Source organism: Agelaius phoeniceus, chromosome 12 (assembly GCF_051311805.1).
Source record: "Agelaius phoeniceus isolate bAgePho1 chromosome 12, bAgePho1.hap1, whole genome shotgun sequence".
Taxonomy (NCBI): Eukaryota; Metazoa; Chordata; class Aves; order Passeriformes; family Icteridae; genus Agelaius; species Agelaius phoeniceus.
In genome coordinates, this window is record NC_135276.1 from 2,526,329 (window position 1) to 2,539,701 (window position 13,373).

The window sequence follows — 13,373 nt, forward strand, 5'->3', positions numbered from 1 at the left end:
TTAGCAGCTTGCAGTGAGGTGCCTGCCCAGAGAATTTCCTTACAAATTTCAAAGCAGTTTGCTCCCAGGGCCAAGCACTTCTGTAAGATCCCAGCCTTTTGTTATAAAAGATCTGTTCCCATGACTGAAAGAAAACATGGTTCTGTATCTTAGGGATATAATTTCAGAAAATTAGATTTAAAATAATTACTTCAAAGCCAGTTTGGATTGGGGTGGAAGGGGCTGACTCAGTCTTCTGCCCATATTCTGCTACTAATACTGCACCAAGTTCAGGCTCTGGGGCACGTGGAGGAAAAGTCAGCTTGGCTTTTTGGGTTTTTTGTTTGCTTGTTTTTCCTCAACTGACAACATCAAAAGGGTGCTGGGAGCACTCTCTGCAATTCAGGACACAAGCACAACACCCAGCCTGCAGTGTGGAGCCCAGCTGAGTGCTGATTTCATGGCCTCCTCAGACACCTCTTTCCAATCACAGTCACTCGTGTCCCATGGAGGAGCTGCTTCCAAAGCCCCCAGAGCCCAATCCCTGCCCTCATTGCAGCACCTGGAGCTCCTGGGCCTGCCTGAGGAGGAGCTTCCAAACCCAAGTGTGGATGAATCCTTGTAGGAACAATGCCAGGAGTTCCATGACCTCAAAGCCACCAAAAGGAAGGGAAAGTGGCACCTCAGGTGAGTTCCCACAGCTCTCACCTGCCTGAAGGGTTCTCTCCCTCCTACCAAGCTTTTCCATTTACCTGTGCACTTGTTCAGACTTGTGCAGTGATTTTTGGACAGGTGACACTAAAGAGTTCAAAAGACCTTTCCAAGGAATTCAAATACCTTTCCAAGTAGCTGGTTTAGATTCTGACTGAAGTAGGAGGCTCTGTTATCCTTTGAACACTCTGTCCATTACTCCACCTAACTGTGCTTTTCACCTGATACTGTTTGAAGTTCCTCAGGTCTTCAGTTCCCATCTGACAGAGTCACTCCCAGGACACCAAGGAAGAGCAGAGCATCTCAGCTGCTGTGGTGGTGGAGAACAGCCTGGAATGCTGAAAGCAGAACACAACTGGATGCTCTGCTCAGCAAGCACCTGGTTCCACTCATTGTCCTTCTGCTAAGGAAGTTCAGTGGGCACAGTTGTGGTCAGAAATAACATCATGAGTGGCTTCACTCCAGATTTGCACCAGGATACAAACAGCCCTCCAAGGGCAAATGCCACATGTGCAGAGCAGCCCCACCTGGCCCTCCTTTAATCCTCAGAGAGGATGCATCAAGGAAGCAGAAGAACTTTAGGTAAGCACTGAGAATGTAAATCTTCTCAAGCATTCCAAGATGCTTGAGACACCTTTTTGCGTGGAGTATTGGCTTAAAAGTCAGGATCTTTAAATGTCAGGGATCAATAAACAGGAGTGCATCAAGGAATCCACACTGCAACACAGATTGTCACCCTAGGACACTCCTTTACTGGAAGAATTCAGTGATCAGTGTTTTGTAAAGCTTCCAGGCCAGAAAGTAAAACAGTGCTACCCAGAAAATTTAAGTGTGGTTTTGTTAGGGGCTCTGGGGAGGAGGAGCTTGGGTGGAGGTTTGGGGTTGATAGGATTTTTTTTGGTTGGTGGGATTTGGTTTTGCTTTGGTTTTTTATTGCTATTGCTTTTGTGGGGTTTTGCTGATTGTTTGGTTTTGGTTATTTTTTAAAATAAGTCAGTTTTTAAATCCACTTCCATGAAGAGGAAAATAGATTCCAATGTTAATTGTCACCAGGAAATACTTGTCCTTTTCTTTTATGGATTTTGGACACAGCCCATCACATTTTGTTAGCCTGATCCATGAATAAATTAATTACAGTCTTCCAGGGAGACTGAAGAAAGATCCAGTAACTAAAAGACAATTTTTAAATTTTTTATTTTTAATTTGACAGCTGATGAAACTTCTCCTGCCCCAGGAGCACCATGGATACCACCCTGGGTAATGGCACTGTGCTGCTGACAGCCCCACCCAGGGAAAATGAACTGGCCCCTTGTAAGAGCCTCTCAGGGAATCCTCTCAGGGAATCCTTCCCTTGTGCCACCACCTGTGTCCCCCTCCCCACCGCCCCTGGTCCCTTCCCAGTGTTTGGAGTGCAGCAGCCACATTCCCAAATCCCAGATTCACCCATCCCTTGTGCCTTTGCACAGTTCTCACCTGGACTCGGTGCTTCCACCTTGTGCCTAAAGCACCTGGAAACCAAACCCCCCCAGCCTGTGAGGCAGCAGCGTTCCCCCACTCCCTGGGGCATTTCAGCCCCAAAATCCCTTTCCAGTCCCAAATGGGCAGCTGCAGAGCCAGGATGGAGCAGTGCAGTCCATGGCAGCACACCAGAACTGCTCCAAGAGCAATTCCACCACCAGCCTGAGAGCAGCAGAGCAGTTCCACGTTCCCTCTGCTCCACTGCCTCTCCCCAAGGCTCTCCCGTGGTTTCTCCTGCCCCCAGGAGGGTCCCAGGCACAGCCCCAGCCCTGGCTGCCGTGGTGGGAGTTTGTCCCCACACACAAAGTGCCTTTTGCAGCTGCCTGGCTTTGTTTTGAGCCCAGGAGCCCCCCTTGGGGTGGTTTCACCCCAGCAGCCCCCAAGGCCCTCACAGGGCTCGCTCTCCTCCAGTGGGATCAGGCAGAGAATGGGGAAGGAAAAAGTGAGAAAACGCCTGTGGTGAGATAAAGCCAATTTCATAGGGAAAGCAAAAGCTGTGCACACAAGCAAAGCTAAACAAGGAATTCATTCCCATGGGCAGGCAGGTGTTCAGCACCTCCAGGAGAGCAGGGCCACATGCCCTGGAAGGGTGACTTGGGAAGTCAAACTCCATCACTCCAAACGTGCCCCCTTCTTCCTCCTTCCCCCTTCATACACTGATGCCATAAGTGTGGGATGCCCCTGTGGTCAGTTGGGGTCATCTGTCCTGGCTGTGTCCCCTCAGCCTCCCAGGCACCTCCATCCCCTCCCCAGCATGGCAGCACGAGGGGCAGGAAAAGCCTTGGCTCTGGGTGAGCTCAGCATTAACAGAAACATCTCTGAATTATCAACACACATCCAAAACAGCCCCACACCAGCCACTGGGAAGAAAATTACCCCAGCCCAGGCCATGTTTACAGATGAAGACACTGTTTTAGTACTTTAATATGTCCATTTATTAAACAGGAAGTCCTTCACAAATGATTCCATACTATATTGATTGGGGTACGTGTTAGAAAACTTCCATTTCTCCTACATACAAAAATACAGACTTTTACCACTATGAAGAATGATCAGAAGAGTACCGTGAAAACCCAGAGAGCTCAAATCTTCCAATACCAGAAAGAAAAGACATGAAAGACAACTAAATAAAAAAAAATTTACAAAAAGTATTGTGCCCATATACAAAAGACTGGAAAAGCAAAATGACATTTAAAACTGATAAATACACCATTTAAATTATGCTGCAACAGCATGGATTTTAAAACCAAGACTGTTTTGTGTATTGCAAGACTTTACAATTCTTCAGCTTGTGTTTTTTGATTAGCACAGACACCAAAGAAAGAACTGAACAACTGAAAGATGGTTACTGGTGTAGAAACAAGCTACACATGGAGGTTGTGTTTTCTTGTAGAGTAGCCTGCCCTTGAGCCTGGTCAAGCATTCCCAGGACACTTTCCCAGGCAGAGCTGGCAGCTGCTGCTCTGCCCCAGTGAGTTCAGCTGTGGGCACAGCAGGAAGGTGCTCCCAGCTGGAGGCACCACCCTGGAGCAGCTGCTGCAGCTCCAGGCTCTGCAGGACAATGGGAAATCCTCCAGGGGAATGTGCTGCCTGCTGGAACCCCACAGTCCTGGGCAGGCTCTGGTGTCAGGGGAGCCCTGGCCTGGCCCTGGGTGAGGGGGCACTGCCAGGGCAGGACAAGGGCCTCAGAGATGCACCAAGGGCTCTCCAGCACACAACAGTGCAGGCTGGACTCCAGAGTACCAAGGGTATTGCACAGCAGACTTGTGCTCGTGAAAAAAGGAAAATTGCATCCCCTTTGCTCAGCCTGAAGAGAATTCTAACCTGGTGTTTCCATTATTCCTCTGAGCTGTTTGCAATTACAAACCTGTCAATACAGCACCTGTAACCCAGAGAGATAAAGTCTTTTGGTCAGGCCTGGATGCTCCCTCCTCAGAAGCTGTAAATCATAAATTATGAGCTAGAATTGGAATGTTTGGGTTGGGCCGCAGTTGCTCTAGAGGAGCCAGGGTGAGCCCTGAGGACACAGACACCCCACCCTGAGCATCCCCCCACAAGGCCCAAGGAGGGGAACCTGGAGCACCAGGAATGTGCTCGGGGGGCAGCTGGGGGCAGAGCAAAGGAGACACAGCCTGGGGGTCCCCAGGGGTCAGGCCCAGTGCACATGGGAGGGAAGGCAGTGACCACAGCAGCCAGAAACCACCTGGGGCTGGTGGGAACAAAGCACAGCGAGGCCAGAGCTGCGTTAGTGACTCACATTACAAAAATAGTGTTTGCTGGATTCATAAATTTACATCTCTATTCTTGTGAATGACAAGTGTTAGTACCACACATGGAAGGCACCCTAGGTGAAGCAGTTTTTCGGTATTTGTTTACAATTCTGTGAAAAGACATACAAAGTGTCAACTTCCAAATCAAATTTGAGCATTATAATGAGAAATAAATACATACTTTACTATTTTATTGTGGGTTCCTGAACCCTTACAAACTTCAACATATACAAATAGTTTCAAAATGACACTAACACAAAAGAGAGTAAGTCTAGACAGATACAATGATTAGCTAAGTCATTCGTCCTATTATGTCATAAATGTTGTGTCTTAAGTATAGAAGTCATTTTAAAATGCAATAAATTGGCCACAATATATAATTCAAAGAATTTTCTTACTCCAGGACTGTGATGTGTGAGTTAAAGCTGGATGAGCTGTAGTGCTAAGACACTCTCCCTCCACAAGATCCAACAATAGAAACTGGTAAACATTCAAGATTAAAGTAGAAACAGTAGAAAAATGAAGGTAGCAATTGTTGTAATAAAAGGGTGCTAGCCAGGACCACTTTAACCTGCAGACATCAGGATAGCTGGAACATCACTTAAAATATTAGACAACACTACTTTTGGGATTAAAAGGGTACCAAAGTGATAAATCAGCCTAGTTGAGAGAGGATGTTTTCTTTCAGACACATGAAGGTTTTAATTAAATAGGTCTATTGAGACATTTGTCCGAAGCAAAACAATACAATACCCTGAAATTTCCTGTGCTCTAGACAATAGCCTGTGACAGTCAGAAGAGGCAGATGCTCATATTCCATTCTGTTACTCACATCCAGATGTTACTAAAATAGCTGCAGGGACCAGCCCCAATCAAAAAATAAGATACTCTGTAAAACAATCTGGCTATTGCCTTTTAAATGCTCCTATGTCCCCATTGTGAAGCCATGAAGAAAGTTCCCATAACCTTCCATAAATGCTAACTGACTTTCTAAAGTTTTACCCATGAAGTCCATGGGATACAGATAAAACCTTCATAGTAAACACAAAGCTCTATGTTATAAATATGTCAATCAAGGTAACTATGTATATTGTATATAAAATTAAATATCTTCTGTTTGCCAAGTATAATTTAAAAAGGAATATCTGTGGCTAGTTATAAAAAAATATTTATTAACCCATAGAGATTAAAAGGCAATTTCACTAACTAGTCCATCCAGCACATATGAAAGAGCTGCACTGGGATTCTGGATAGGTTACTTTATCTAATCACATTCCTATGATAAATAGACAACTTTCATTTCTGGGCATATATAAGAACACTTCTGAAAGCTGCATATCCCAAAAGAAAATTAGATTGTGTTGTATACTCTAAATTAAAGGCTACCAAAAATCACAGTGTAAGCAGATTTTTTTAAAGATTATTTTTAGTATACAAATGGTTAAATTATAGACAGATTTTTAAAATACAACCCAAAAAAAAAAAAAAAGACCAAAACAAGGGAACCCTTTCAGGTTGGACAGCACCACTCTGACTAGGTCAAGCAGATCTATCAAGGTGGCCAAGTGGCTGACAGGGAAAATAAAAATAATATACCAGGAAAACCCTCTAAAAAATGTCATTCAGAGATTTCCTGAGTATGTGTATAAATTCATTTTAACCAATCCCTCTGTCACAATAAAGAGAGGAACAGGGCATAATTTCTACAAAGTATTTTCACATATTCCATGCATTTTTGTACTGATTTCAGGATCATTTTAAAATGCTTTTGTTGCCATTAAAACTCCCACACAGGACACCTGTACCTGCACAGTAATTCTGTAATTCTGAGCTTTGCTGGCCCTCCAGACAATGGACAATCCCTTATTTCATGCTACAAACAACACAAGCCAAGGGCCTGATTTTCAGAAGTGCCAGCCTGGCTTCCCTCCTCCCTGCAGGACTGAGCAGGGACCAGCCTGGATCCCCCTCTGGAAGCTGAGCCTGGGCAATCCCAGCCCTTCCCAGCTCCCTGAGATCCCCATGGCTGCTGTGGCCACTGTGGGTTCCTTCTGCTCCTGTCTCACTTTGAAAGCTCTGGATTACCAAGGGTCCTCCTCACATCTCCAGTCCCTTATCAGACTGAGCCTTTTTATTATCCTCAATGCCACTGAAGAGTTTTGGCTCCAGAGCTTCCAGGACAGTTCTGTTCTTCGTGCTCCTCCATGGACAAAGCTGATCAGTATCCCAACTCTGAGTAGGAGAGACAATATAACTTCCTACACTATCTGAACTGCTATTAAGTTTGTTTTAATTTTTTAATTATGCCCTAAAACCATTATTCTTGCTTATTTTAGATTTTTTGTGAGCTTTTTCCCTCGTGAAAGAAAACAAATAGAAATTATTACAACATGACATGAGACAAGAAAATAACAGATACAGAAAGAGGCCTAAGGAAGAGGGAGGAAGAAAGAATTGCATTAATAAAGCCACAGATTGGGTAAGCATTTGCTGTGCCTGCACATCCCCAAAAGAGTGGAGAGATGACCAAATTCATTTAGGAACCATGAAAAGCTGGTGTTTAACTGAGCCAGAAGAGTCCAGGGCAGCAGATCCTCTCTGCTGTGTGCACAGCACCCCATGAAGCACTGGCTCTGCCCTGCTGGGAGGGGACAATCAGCACATGGACAGAATAATTCACAGGGGGAACATAAACTGCTGCCCCAGAGGGGAGTGGGAACCCTTCCCTCCTCTTTCTGGAAGCAGCAATGAAATCCAGAGAGCTGAAACAATGCCAGAGTGCCATGAGACCAGAGTGACAAACAAACCCTGGGAAGTGCTTGTCACAACAGTGACAAAGCCAAGGAAAGAGCAGCACACGCTGCTCCTTTACTGAAATCCCATGGCAAAGACACCTCCAAGTGAAAGCTGAGGAGCTGCTGCCAAGGCAGAGATCTTGGTGATGCTGTGCTCCTGAATGCAGTGAGCAGCACACACTGCACTCTCAGATCTCTGGGGCCACTGCCTGTCTCTCAGAAGGCACAGGGAGGTCGCTCTCTACCCCTCCCAGTCCCACCAGGAATCTCACAGCAGCACCAGCATCCCACAGTCCCACACAGGAACACCCAGCTAAGCTCCTAAAAGGAAAAGGGAAGAGCACCACAGCTGAAATGAAGGGACATTGGACACATTCTGATCTTCCTGGCACTGCACAGACCAACAGAGGCTTAGCAAGAATTAAATATTAAAGCATTTGATCCATGAGGCACGAATATTCCAAATGAAAGGAAAAGGGGGAAAGGAAGAAGGACTTGGCTTTACTCAGACACGTGAGTGAGTTCCTCTGTGGCTCCAGGAGCTGCTGCTGGGGCTGTTTGCACAGCTCAAGGACGTAGCCCCAACCTCAGCTGATGCTGGCAAAGGGAGCAGGACAGGCAAAGAGGCTCCTCCAGCACTGAGCAACAGCTCCAGGCTGCTACTCCAGGCAGAGCTCACTGTGTAACAAACACTGGGATGTCTGTGCACAGGGGCAGGATTCAGTCAGGTCTACAGCCAGAAATACACCCAGACACCAGGTCTGAGGGCTCTCTCTGACCAAAGGGCACTCATCCAAACCCTTACTGTTTCAAGCATCCTGTTCCTACCAACCTCAACTGTTTGCTTTCATTTAGATCTATTTACAGTGGGGTTTGAGTCCCTTTATGGAGCTAAACAGCACCCTTAAGGACAAAAAGAAATTATCCCTGTGTGCTAGCAATTACAAGCAAGACTAACTGGCTAAGAGAAGCAATTTAATGTCAATTCTCTAAGCAAGTTAAAAAAAAAAATAAGCTTTCTACCCTCTTTTCTTCCTTAAGAGTTTTTTTGTGTGACTGCAGTTTAGGTAACAGTCTTTAAGAAGTACCTCTCCAAAACACTGTGTAAAATTAACTCAGGGGAAATGAGCCATGGATACATCAAATGATCTTAATATTTCAAATGTAATTGTCTCTCACAGCTACTTTATTTCCCTTCTATGTAATCCAAATAGTAAATAATGTCTCTGCAGAGCAATAAGTGCTTAAGATCTTTTAGAAAGTATATACTATACAATACTAAAATCATCTTTGGTCCCAAAAATAAGGAAATTACACATTTACATTTGCTTTTGTTTCACGAAGTGAATCAGACAGTGTTTATAAAATTACTGTTCTCTTTTGGATTCCACCCTGAGAGCTGTGGCTCAGGGCATGGTGTGGGTAATGAATACTGGCACTGCCAGCAGCAGGAATCCCACCCCTCCTGTGACTGCCCCACTCTGCTCCTGCCACTGCAGCTCCAGGGGCTGGGACCTCCCTGCACAGCCAAACCAACCCCAGGGACCCTTCTCCTAGGCCAGGAAAGGTGCAGGGTTTGCAAGGTACAAATTCATAAACCTAGAGAGGCACAGGAGCTCCCAGAGCCCTGCCCCAGCCTCAGTGAGCTCAGGGAGCACAGGAGAGACCTGGGAATGCTCCTTCTGCCCTGGCCAGTGACAGACAACTCCTGACAACCCCCTGGTGACACCATCCTGTTCCCTGATTGCAGATGGCAGCTCCACTCTAACAGCATGGATCTTCTGGAGAACTCCATTTTGTGTTTCAGTAGGTGGGTTTGGCTTGATTTTGGTATGGGATGTTTGGGTTTTTTTGGTGGTTTGGGGTTTTTTTGGGTTTGTTTTTTTTTTTTTTTTTGGGTTTTTTGTCTGTTTGTTTTGTTTTGTCTGGTTTGGGTTTGCTTGGGGTTTTTTTACAATCTTTATCCAAACTGCTTTGGTGGCAGTTTAAAATTCCTGACTGGGTATGCCTGTGCTACTTTTAAAAAGTCTTTTAATAATGGACATTGCAAACTCTGCCAGTCCTGGGCAGTGCTGGCAAGCAGCAGGGCTGCCACAGCAGTTCTGGCAATAACAAATTGTTATTTCTTACCACACTGGCCATGGAACTGCCATGTGCTGCTCAGGAAATGCACCCAGGTGAGACACAGAGGATTCCATTGCTCTGTGGAATGTCTGCTCTAAGCCAGCACCAAGAGTTGGTTCCATCTTTTAAACTGGTGTTCCCTTTGGCATAGCATCCAGTAAAGCACAATAAAATGTTACTGCAGGAACTGGTAAACCATCAATCACTAAGAAAATGTAAATTTTCCTTAACCTCATCAGTAACTCTGAATTTTAATCTTCTCAGCCACTGAGGTGAAATGCACTATAGATGTCAAGACATTGAAAATGGAAAAGCATCACCTTTGTCACCTTTTCTTCACTCATCAAAATAATTCTCTGCTGCTCAATTTGAATATTGCAGCATCAGGTTCACACTTTCACTATCCCAGCCCCCTCCAGTATTATAAAAGCCCAGGCACTTCTCCTGATCTCCTGTTTGGTGTAACTTGGTTTTCATGGTAAATACCTCACCCACCACACTGCCCAATGTTCTTAAGGCTCCAGGTGCTGCACTCACCCTGAACAGTGCAGCTCCAGCAGGACACACAAACCCAGTCACACATGGCAAACCATTGCACAGATTTTCATTTTCCTCACACCACAAAGGAGTTCAGTTCTAGAGATCTCCTCCCACACACGCTGTCTTCACATAGGCACACAAATGCCAAATAATGCACTAAAGAGATGAAAACATCAAAGAAACAGGAAAATATCAAGAGACATCTTCCTAATAATATTGTGACATTATCTAGCCAATTACTGCTGAATTTGAGTTCTGACTAGAGAAAATGTAATTCATTCACTGGAAGTACAAGGAAAATTTAAAAAAAAACTTCATCTAAGTAGAACTATTTCTAAACAAATCAATACAATCATATTATTTTCCAATTAGCTAAATTCATTTTTCAAAGAATCCTAAGGGGAATAAATCTGCAGAAGCACCCAGTTAAAATAAAAATCAGGTTCACCTACTACCAATTAAGGTTTAATTTTAGAACAACCATCCTTCCAAAAAGAAATATTTACCTTACATGAATCACAACATTGCAACCTTAGGAACACTTTAAAAGCACATAAATTTTTGCTAGTTCTTGCTTACCCTGGGCTTAGAGGGAAAGCAAGTTCTAGCAAAAACTTCTAGAAATGTTGAACCTTAAAAAAAAAAAAAGAAAAAAGGGGGGGAAATAAAAAGAAAAAGAAAGCCATGGCTGGAATGTAAGTCTGTAGGATGACAACCCCTTCGTTCTCCACTGTGCCCCTTAAGCCCCTTTTCTGCACCCCATCTCCTAAACATATTTATTTTCCCACTTTGGAATGAAAACTGGAATGTGTCCCAACACGGTGCCTCCCCAGCGCCCAGCAGAACTCTGGCACGGCTCTGCAGCAGGCAGGCAGCTCTGCAGGGCTCAGGGAGGAGGAGGAGGACACACAGACAGACAGACGGACAGACAGAGTTTGGGACGGACAGGCCCCGCTGGCTGAGTTATTGCTGAGTGTCCCTGGCTCCTTGGCACGTCTGGGTGCTCCATCTCCTCCCTCAGCAGCCGGGCAGGGCTGCTCTGTCCCCGGGGCAGCTGCAGGAACAGGGCATCTCCAGAGAGGGAAGGGAACTCTGTGCAGGTAATCCAAAGCAATGACATACTTCAGAGCAGACATATATTATATATTCTGGGAGCCATATAATATATGCCCATGTCTATGTGGAGGCCTTGAGGGGATCTTCCTTTTGAACCACCATCACCATTTTCTGCCTCCACGACAGCAGCTTCTGGCTCAACACATCTCTGCACACGTGCAGGGCTGGGCATCCTCGCCACCCTCGGATCCACCTCTTCCTCCTTAAAAAAACCAAACCCTTGTTCCATGAGGGAGCTGGGCGCTGCTTTCCCTTGCAGGGGCACCAGGGAGGCTCTCAGGCGTCCAGGCGCTGGATCTCGGGCCGCTGCACCACCTCGCGGGACTCGCTGCGGGCGCGCATGTAATCGCTGCTCTGGCGGCTCTGCTGCCGCCGGCTCAGCCGCCAGCGCTGCACGGCCACCGCCGCGTTCACCGCGAACACCGCCGTGGCCAGGAAGCCAAACACCTGCGGAGCAAGGAGCACGGAGCGCGGTGAAAACAACAACGGCGGCAGCTGCACAGCAAAATCCTCCCAACTCCGCCTCCCGCCTTATCCGCACTGACAAATCATCATTTGGGAAATGATGTTTTTTCTTCTCAATGAACTAGAGAATCTGCAAAAGTGGCTAAGATCAATGATCCCAGGAAACAGAGTTCTCTGACTACCAACATGACAATTAAATCCTGCAGTGCAGCTCAGGGTGAAGAACCCCCTTGTAAAGAAACCAGCTCTTCATCCAAAAGCTCATTCATTCCTCAGAGTGCACACAAAAAGTGACAAGTCCAGAGCATCAGCCTCTATGCTTCTGCAGAACTCATCTGATTTTAAAAACCAGGTTAAAAAGAAAATAAACAAGAAAATAATAAGAGGTCACCAACTCACACACAAAAGTAATTTGTTTGAACCAACCATTGCAGATTTAAAACCCTGAAGTGCTACTACACTCACTCCAAAGAACAAAAAATCATCTGTACTGAGCAAGAACTAAGCAAATTATGCATAAGCAGCTTCTATTTCTCACTTTTTGGCTCTATCATTTCCATACGCTTGCAACATAGAGCACCAAAGAGAAGGCACCAAAGAGAAAGGCAAGTTCAACTCTAAAGTGTTCTCTGCAAGTCTTTTTTCTGCTGTTCTTGCCTCATGCCTTCAGACTGAGCTCCAAGGGTGTTAGCATTCTTAAAATAAGAACTATCTCACAGCAAATTGAGAAAGTAGAAGTAAATTGTGATGGCAAAGGCAACAGGTGTATTCAATCAATGAGTAAAATTTAATTTTAATACAAGGTAAGAGTCAGATAGAAACAAGTTTAAATTCTTACCACAGCAGCAATTTCTGCTCCAGTTTTATGGTTTAAAGCAGCCAGTACTACAGAGGCAATGAAAAAGAAGAAAGTGCTGAGTCCAGTGTTGACCAGATCCTAAAAAATAAATTCAGTAGCATTACTAAATGATGATTGTTTGCTTTATCAGAAGTGATGACACAGAAGGTTGGAACAACAAGTGCAGCAACCCTCTGCCAGTTCCTCTGGCCGCCCAGGTGTCCACAGGAGCAGCAGGAGTGGGAGCTGCAGTGCCAGGGCACCAGAGCACCCTGCAGCCCTGGCACATCCCCTCAGGGCTGGCAGAGGGCAGAGCTGGCAGCACAGGGCTCACCCTGCAGCACCTGCCCAGCGGGGCTGAGCCAGCCTGGATGTGCTCCTCACACCCCAGCACAGCCCCTGCCCTGCCCACACACCTGCCAGGAGCCTTCCCACCCCTCCTTGAGGCCTGCAGTCAACAAAACTGCATCTCCTGTGCCACTTCTGGGAGTAACAGCTGCCAGCAGGGGAAGAACAGAGATTTTTTACCTATTTATTGCATAAAACTGGTATTTCAAGCAGACATTTTAGAACATACACACTGCAACATGCTCAGGGAAAACTGCTTTGCTCCAAGCAATTCCTGTCACTGGTGTTCAGATGGTGATGCTCACCTCAAACAGGGTCATGAACATGTCACTGGAACCAAAGGAAGAATTCTGAATGCCAGGTATTTGCACAAGAATGATTGCATCAATACAAGACTAACTGATCAGACTCGAGGGAAAAAATACTCCAAGGTGTAAATAACAGAAGAAACCAAGTCTAGATTCGTTCAGGACAAGGTGCTCAGTGTGTTAGCAGGACACCTTCCACATCTGCTGTGTATGGCCTCTGCACTATCTGCATGCTCCCACTAAACTGGGAACACCATTCCCAAACCACAAAGCTACCATGAATGAACAGGGCAGGTCAGGGTGGAGGGATCAAGAAAGGACAATTCAGCACAAACATCAAATCTGTGAGAAGTGAATACTA

At 45.7% G+C, this 13,373-nt stretch overlaps 1 protein-coding gene and 1 long non-coding RNA gene across 2 annotated transcripts in view; one reads left to right on the forward strand and one right to left on the reverse strand.

Annotated features, from left to right (window-relative positions):
* Positions 1 to 73: 73 nt before the first annotated feature.
* Positions 74 to 3,348, forward strand: LOC143695111 (uncharacterized). Its single transcript, XR_013184039.1, has 2 exons — positions 74 to 1,272; positions 1,901 to 3,348. It is a non-coding gene; the product is annotated as an uncharacterized LOC143695111 (long non-coding RNA).
* CMTM4 (CKLF like MARVEL transmembrane domain containing 4) overlaps positions 3,120 to 13,373 on the reverse strand; it is a 39,053-nt gene continuing 28,799 nt past the window's right edge. Inside the window, exons 3-4 of the mRNA XM_054640875.2 lie at positions 12,357 to 12,455; positions 3,120 to 11,500 (exon numbers count right to left, since the gene is read on the reverse strand). Coding sequence (XP_054496850.1) covers positions 11,330 to 11,500; positions 12,357 to 12,455 — 270 coding nt within the window. The 3' untranslated portion in view covers positions 3,120 to 11,329. The remainder of the gene's footprint in view (positions 11,501 to 12,356; positions 12,456 to 13,373) is intronic.